The sequence below is a fragment of the Salvelinus sp. IW2-2015 genome, linkage group LG33, assembly GCF_002910315.2.
Source record: "Salvelinus sp. IW2-2015 linkage group LG33, ASM291031v2, whole genome shotgun sequence".
Lineage (NCBI taxonomy): Eukaryota > Metazoa > Chordata > Actinopteri > Salmoniformes > Salmonidae > Salvelinus > Salvelinus sp. IW2-2015.
Window position 1 is genome coordinate 9,381,797 of NC_036872.1, and position 7,673 is coordinate 9,389,469.

Here is a 7,673-nt window from a genome sequence, read left to right on the forward strand (position 1 = left end):
TGCAAGCCAAAGAACACCATCCCAACTGTGAAGCCCTGGGATGGCAGCATCATGTTGTGGGGGTGCATACTTCCAAAGTTGTGGCAAAATGGCTTAAGGACAACAAAGTCAAGGTATTGGAGTGGCCATCACAAAGCCCTGACCTCAATCCTATAGAAAATTTGTGGGCAGAACTGAAAAAGCGTGTGCGAGCAAGGAGGCCTACAAAACTGACTCAGTTACACCAGCTCTGTCAGGAGGAACGGGCCAAATTTCACCCAACTTATTGTGGGAAGCTTGTGGAAGGCTACCCGAAACGTTTGACCCAAGTTAAACAATTTAAAGGCAATGCTACCAAATACTAATTGAGTGTATGTAAACCTCTGACCCACTGGGAATGTGATGATGGAAATAAAAGCTGAAATAAATCATTCTATCTGCTGTTATTCTGGCATTTCACATTTTTTAAATAAAGTGGTGATCCTACCTGACCTAAGACATGGGATTTTTACTAGGATTAAATGTCAGGAATTGTGAAAAACGGAGTTTAAATGTATTTGGCTAAGGTGTATGTAAACTTCCGACTTCAACTGTACATGGACAGATCATGTCATAAATGTTGAAACCAAGTATAAGAAGGTGTTGAATCTTATGTGCTCGGTCTCTGGTTATGAATGGGTGCTAATAGACAATCGTTGATGGACTATATTTTGGTTGGAAAGCTTGCTGATGAGTGGTTTGAGGGAGTTGGAGGTTGGCCCTTCTGTGGTGATAGGGGATTTTCCTCCATGGTTACTCCCAGATCCTTTTCTTAATCTAACCTTGGTAGAGAAAAGGAAAGATTGGTCAGAAGTCAGTGATATTTAGGGAAACTGGTTGACAATTACATTGGTAAAAGTATTTATGCTTTTTTTACCGCTTTTCATAGATGGATCCAAGGACCCAGATAGTGGGTGCAGAGGAGCAGGCGTTTGCGTTCCTGAATTTGATGTGCAGAAGACTAGATGAACTGTCAGTATACTCCGTTGAACTGTTGGCAATAGTAGTTGCCCTCCAGTGGGTGAAGGACATACAACCTGTTAGAATTATAGTATGCTCAGATTCTCTGTCTGTATGGAAGATTCAAAATTCAGATTAGGAAGGAAGAGGTGGTATTTGCTCGATTGCGCTAAGAACATTGTACATTGAACTCGTCATTACATCTGGTTGGCAAGCATGTGAATGGTTTGTGTCTGGAGTGTATGGTCGATGAAACGGTGGAGCATGTGTTGTTATATTGTTGTAAGCATGTTGGCGAGGGAAAGATTGAAGTGTAGGGTCATTGAGGTTTGGAAAGGATTTTGGGGGGTGGGAGAGGGTCTATTAGAAGCTAGTAGGGCTCTTTTTTATTTTCTCAGAAGTAGTGAGGTAGGAGGATTTAGAAATGTTGTAAACTGTGAATCACCACACACTTCAGCACAGTAAGGAGATGATTTATTAAAGAAGAATGGTAGAAAGTGTAAGCAGAGTGAGCTGTACGCCGGATCGAAGACCGGAGGAGAAATGGAAGTGAAAGAGGGCGAAGTATCGGAGGCGCTAGGTGTGGTGACATTGTCGGAGCTCGATGCTTGCACCTAGGGTCAGGATAAAGATGACTCTGTGACCGTAGGAGTGACATTTTTTGAAAAGGTGGACCCTTTTGGCTGATCCATTTGTGGTTTCAGGGTGGCTGAAAACAGAGTTCGGTCCTGTGCAATCGGTGACGGTAACCAGAAGTGGTCTTGTGATAATTGTTTGTGTTTCTGCTGGCCAGAGGGAGCAGGCGCACCGCGTTAAACGAATGGGGACAAGGGAGGTGAATTGTTTTGTTGTCAAGGAAAGGGTGCCATTGAGAGGAGTGATTGCTGGGGTAGGGGTAAATGTGAAAGTTGACCAACTGAAAGGGAAGATTCCCAGTGTTTGTGATACTTGTCGTTTGGTGCGACGCAGACAGGGTGGCGAAACAGAAGAGTTGTTGTCTGTCCTTTTGAGTTGATGTTGAGTCTTTGCCCGACAAAGTGATGTTAGATATATGTTATCCCTTACGAGATTTTGTGCCAAAAGCATTACGTTGTTACAGGTGTCAAGCGTATGGGCATGTGGCAGCAGTGTGTAGGAGGGAGGTGTGGGAATTGGGGAAAGTAGTGGTATGCGTTAATTGTAGGGGTGCCCATGGGGTTGGAGATCAGAAATGTCCTGTGCGAGAGAGGCAGATTGAGGTTTCCAGGGTTAGAGTAGAGCAGAAGTTGTCCTATGCTGAGGGAGTTCAGAAAATAGGGGGAGGGATCCTGAGAGGAGTGGTGTGAGTAACAAGTGATACAGTACATGTTTCAGTAAGATTAGATTTTTTTTGCATTTATAGCAATGGTTATCAACTGTACTGCAGGGATGGAACGTAAGTCACAGAAAATTGAGGTTGTGGTGGCAGCTGCAGAGAGGTATTTGAGTGTGCAAGACTTGACGTCAGAAGAGTTACAGGGTGTGTTAAGTGGAGTAGGGTGGTGGGTTTTTAGTGAGTGTAGGGTGTTTATTTTTGTATTCTTATTTTTTAAAGGCAAAATAAGGAAGTTATACTCCAGTCTAGTAGGTGACGGTAATGCAACATTTATTGGACGCCAACCGCCGTTAAACCTCATCGAAGAAGAATTGGCTAGCTTCACACAGGTATGGCGCGAGGCAGCAAGTGCACTGGAATCTGTTGAAAGCAAACTGCGAAGTGAGGAACGAGAGAGAAAATGAAGTTCCTACACACTTGGATTAATTTATATCACTGTAGTTATTTTAACGAGATTATGCTTGTCGGACGCCTTTAAAACTAAATCATAAACGTTCGTTGAGTTTGACTCTAGTGGAGAAGCTTGCTATGCTCGCGCACACAAACAAATGACTGAAAACAACCCGCTGGACGTGCCGAGACGGTACACACCTATCGACAGAGAACGGACGAATGACATGGGCAACATTTTAGAAACACCCTTTGTCGTCTAATTTATTATTACACAAGTTAAACTGGTTGGAGATCAAAGACGCTAGCAAGCTATATTTTGAACGTTTCGATATAAGATAATTTGTTAACGGCACCCCCTCCCGCCAGGATAAAATAATAACATATATGATCAGATTGAGGAATATGCGGCGTTAAAAATATTTGTCACGTCATAAAACCGTATAGGAATATTTTAGTCTCTACCAAAAGCAGCTTCCTCATTATCTACAGAACTGTCAACAGAGCTAACAGCAGTTTGTCGCTTTGTTTACCTCGCTACTGTAGCTAGCTAGCTAACGTTTTTAGAGCAGGCTGCACAGTTGGATGGATAACGTTAGCTAACCTAGCTACCAACTAAACGTGGTGCCACCACTGGTGGGTAATGCTTGCAGCCCCTCTATTTGACAACCAGCTATTGGTTGTTGGGACGATCAATTTGAATTGGTCCTGATTTATTTGACTGGCTTTTAGGAAAGCTTCCAAAGAGCGAGTGCAAACGGGGTCGTCCGGTTTTCAGCCAGTCTTCATTGCCACTGGGTCACCATGGCACAGCAGCAGATGCCAAGCTCTCAGAAGGCACTAATGCTTGAACTGAAGTCTCTCCAAGAGGAACCAGTGGAGGGTTTCCGCATCACCCCAGTAGAAGAGTCTGACTTGTACAACTGGGAGGTGGCCATATTTGGACCCCCCAACACACTTTATGAGGGAGGATACTTCAAGGTGAGGGAGGATTTCTTCTGTCATGTCTGTGGGCAATACACCTGATCTGGGACCTATAGCTAACTAGTCTATAGAGTATAGAAAGTATATAAATAAAATAACAAGAATCCAAACAGTAGCGTTACTTATAGTATATACAAACACACTTTTTTGTTATATGTAGACAATCCCTGTACCCCTGCCTAGAGAGCAGTGTTTCCCAAACTTGGCATACCGCTTGTAGCCTTTCCATAGTTTTTTTGACCATATAAATAAACATTGCAATATTTTACGTTACAACTGAGTCTTAAGCTGTCACCCAGGAAGAACTTGCCACAACCCTCCAGTGGGTGTCGATATGCGACACACTATTTGTGAAAAGCCAGAGTATTCCTTCCCTCACACATCACTGACTCTCATTTCCCAGGCACACATGAAGTTTCCAGTTGACTACCCCTACTCTCCACCTACTTTCCGTTTCCTCACAAAGATGTGGCACCCCAACATATATGAGGTGATGTATACCACATTGCATGTTTGTCTTGATTTTATGTGATTTATGAGTTCATGGGCAATTGTTGGTCTTGCTGTGGAGAGTAACTTGTTGTTTGTCTACAGAATGGGGAAGTGTGTATCTCCATCCTTCACCCCCCTGTTGACGACCCACAAAGCGGAGAGCTACCCTCTGAGAGATGGAACCCCACCCAGAATGTCAGGTAAAATACTCCGTCTGAATAGTTTCCGAATGCACTGTAAATGCTTCAAAATGAACAAAAAGTGATATTAGCTGACGAGTTTCTCATAGAACAAAAACGTATGAGATCTCCTAAGCCTGTGGTTACCACAGACTTTATTTTTGTAATTTATCCAAAAACCCTTGACAAACCCAATTTCCCCATAGGCTTTGGCCAACAAGCCATGGCGGAGTTAGCCTACGTTAGTGCCTTAAAAATACACAATTAGAATTTTTTTTAAACCTTTATTTAACTAGGCAAATCAGTTAAGAACAAATTCTTATTTACAATGACGGCCAAATCCGGATGACGCTGAGCCAATTGTGCGGCGCCCTATGGGACTCCCAAATACGGCCGGATGTGATACAGCCTGGATTCGAGCCAGGTACTATAGTAATGCCTCTTGCAATGAGATGCAGTGCCTTAGACCGCTGTGCCACTCGGGAGCCCATTACTATTGCTCTCTATACAGTGCATTCGGAAAGTTTTCAGAGCCCTTGACTTTTTCACGTTACAGCCTTATTCTAAAAAATATCCTCATCAATCTACACACAATACCCCATAATGACAAAGCGAAAACAGGTTTTAAGACTTTATTAAAAAAGCTTAAAAAAACATACCTTATTTACTTAAGTTTTCAGACCTTTTGCTATGAGACTCGAAATTGAGTTCAGGTGCATCCCGTTTCCATTGATCATCCTTGAAATGTTTCAACAACTTGATTGGAGTCCACCGGTGGTAAATTCAATTGATTGGACATGATTTGGAAAGGCACACACCTGTCTATATAAGGTCCCACAATTGACAGTGTATGTCAGAGCAAAAACCAAGTCATGAGGTCAAAGGAAGTGTCCATAGAGCTCCGAGATCGGATTGTGTCAAGGCACAGATCTGGGAAAGGGTACCAAAAAATATCTGCAGCATTGAAGGACAAAGAACAGTGGCCTCCATCATTCTCAAATGGAAGAAGTTTGGAACCACCAACACTCTTACTAGAGCTGGTCGCCTGGCCAAACTGAGCAATCAGGGGAGAAGGGCCTTGGTCAGGGAGGTGACCAAGAACCTGATGGCCACTCTGACAGAGCTCCAGAGTTCCTCTGTGGAGATTGGAGAACCTTCCAGAATTACAACCATCTCTGCAGCACTCCACCATTCAGGCTTTTATGGTAGTGGCCAGATGGAAGCCACTCCTCAGTAAAAGGCACATGACAGCCCGCTTTGAGTTCGCCAAAAGGCATCTAAAGGCTCTCAGACCATGAGAAACAAGATTCTCTGGTCTGATGAAACCTAGATTGAACTCTTTGGCCTGAATGCCAATCGTTACTCGTATAGGAAACCTGGCACCATCCCTATGGTGATGCATGGTGGTGGCAGCATCATGCTGTGGCAGGGACTGGGAGACTAGTCAAGATCGAGGGAAAGATGAACAGAGCAAAGTACAGATCCTTGATGAAAACATGCTCCAGAGCTCTTAGGACCTCAGACTGGTGTTAAGGTTCACCTTCCAGCAGGACAACAACCCTAAGCACACAGCCAAGACAATGCAGGAGTGGCTTTGGGACAAGTCTCTGAATGTCCTTGAGAAGCTGTGCAGCGATGCTCCCCATCCAACCTGACAGAGCTTGAGAGGATCTGCAGAGAAGAATGTGAGAAATATAGTTGTGCCAAGCTTGTAGCGTCATACCCGAGAAGACTTGAGGCTGCCAAAGTTGCCTCAAAGTACTGAGTGAAGTGTCTTAATACTTATGTAAATGTGATATTTCAGTTTATTTTTAATACTTTTGCAAACATTTCTAAACCTGTTTTTGCTTTGTCATTATGGGGCATTGTGTGTAGATTGATGAGGGGGGAAAAAACAATTTAATCAATTTTAGAATGAGGCTGTAAGGTAACAAAGTGGAAAAGGTCAATGGGTCAGAATACTTTCCAAATGCACCTTATACCTAAAAGTTGAAGAATGGTGCGCAACATTTCAGGAGGATGTCTCTACGTACTATTGTAAAACTCAGCTAAATGTTTAATCAACTGAACGTACCCCTGACATGCCTAGTGAACACGGCCCAGATGTACTCACCTGTGACCTTACCTGTGTACTTTTTGTATATGAATGTCTATTCAGGACCATCCTACTGAGTGTGATCTCTCTGCTGAACGAGCCCAACACCTTCTCCCCGGCCAATGTCGATGCCTCTGTTATGTTCCGCAAGTGGAGAGACAGCAAGGGCAAGGACAAAGAGTATGCTGAGATCATCAGGTACCTAAAATTCTGTCTTTTAACACAATGAAAACAACAATATACTCCTTCACACACACGACTAAACATGCAAATTCAGTGCAGTCAATCACTTAATTTTCTACCTGGAATCTTACTCTCTTTTACCCGTCTGTCTGACATTGTATTTACTATTGGTTGTGCTCTCTCCCTCTCTTTATTTTTCTCTCAGGAAGCAGGTAGTGTCCACTAAAGTGGAGGCGGAGCGGGATGGGGTGAAGGTCCCTACCACGCTGGCAGAGTACTGCATCCAGACCAAAGTGCCTTCCCACGACAGCAGCTCGGACTTGCTTTACGACGACCTCTACGATGATGACATTGAAGAGGATGACGAGGAAGATGAAGATGATGCAGAAGCTGGGTGCCAGATAGCCGGAGAGGAGGGGAACTGCTTAATTGACGAGGAAGACTCGGGCAACGAAGAGTCATGACCTTCCTCCTCTCGCTTTTTATCCCGCTCCTCCCCACACCTTTCCTACCAGTGACTCTGCTGCAGCCTCCTCCTATCCTTACTTTCTGATTCCTTACCACGTGCGCACACAAACACACACACTCTTGCTGGATCCATCCCATTCTTGACGGCTTCCCATAGCACTTAACATGCCCATATTCTATTAAGGCGCTCTACACCTGAAGCAGGGATTTTTAACAGCTTTATGGGGGTCAGATTTAATGGTTTTATTATGGCATTTTTCTTATTCTGCCATTTGAGGGGTCAGTTTTAAACAGTTCAACATAATCACATGCTTTATAATGCCACCAATCTGGTTTGTATGCTGTCTACCAATATTTTTGCGAGAATTCCTATTGGCTGCTTGATTTGTCGCCAGATGATGTTTTGCTGTTACCATGACATTTTCACCCCTTCTCCTGCTGCACACCCCCTCCCCTTATGCTTCTGTACCTGTGTGTGCGGTGTTGCTGTGACTTCTGTTGCATAGGCAGCTTTTCTCACTTTCGTTTGTGGAATTATTTAGTGGGAAAA

The 7,673-nt window shown here is 43.8% G+C and overlaps 1 protein-coding gene across 3 annotated transcripts; it reads left to right on the forward strand.

The window, feature by feature from the left end:
- The first annotated feature begins 2,381 nt into the window (after positions 1-2,381).
- LOC111957868 (ubiquitin-conjugating enzyme E2 R2) lies at positions 2,382-7,470 on the forward strand. Of its 3 annotated transcripts, none has more exons than XM_070436853.1 (6): positions 2,382-2,495; positions 3,455-3,703; positions 4,110-4,196; positions 4,301-4,398; positions 6,536-6,670; positions 6,861-7,470. In XM_070436853.1, exons 2-6 carry the CDS (start codon positions 3,527-3,529, stop codon positions 7,117-7,119), a joined length of 756 nt encoding a protein of 251 aa, XP_070292954.1. In that variant the 5' UTR covers positions 2,382-2,495; positions 3,455-3,526; the 3' UTR covers positions 7,120-7,470. The 3 variants fall into 3 exon arrangements, with proteins under 3 accessions (XP_070292954.1, XP_023834685.1, XP_070292953.1); XM_023978917.3 differs by lacking the exon at positions 2,382-2,495 and adding an exon at positions 2,556-2,661; XM_070436852.1 differs by lacking the exon at positions 2,382-2,495 and having other exon boundaries at positions 3,202-3,703.
- Positions 7,471-7,673: the final 203 nt, after the last annotated feature.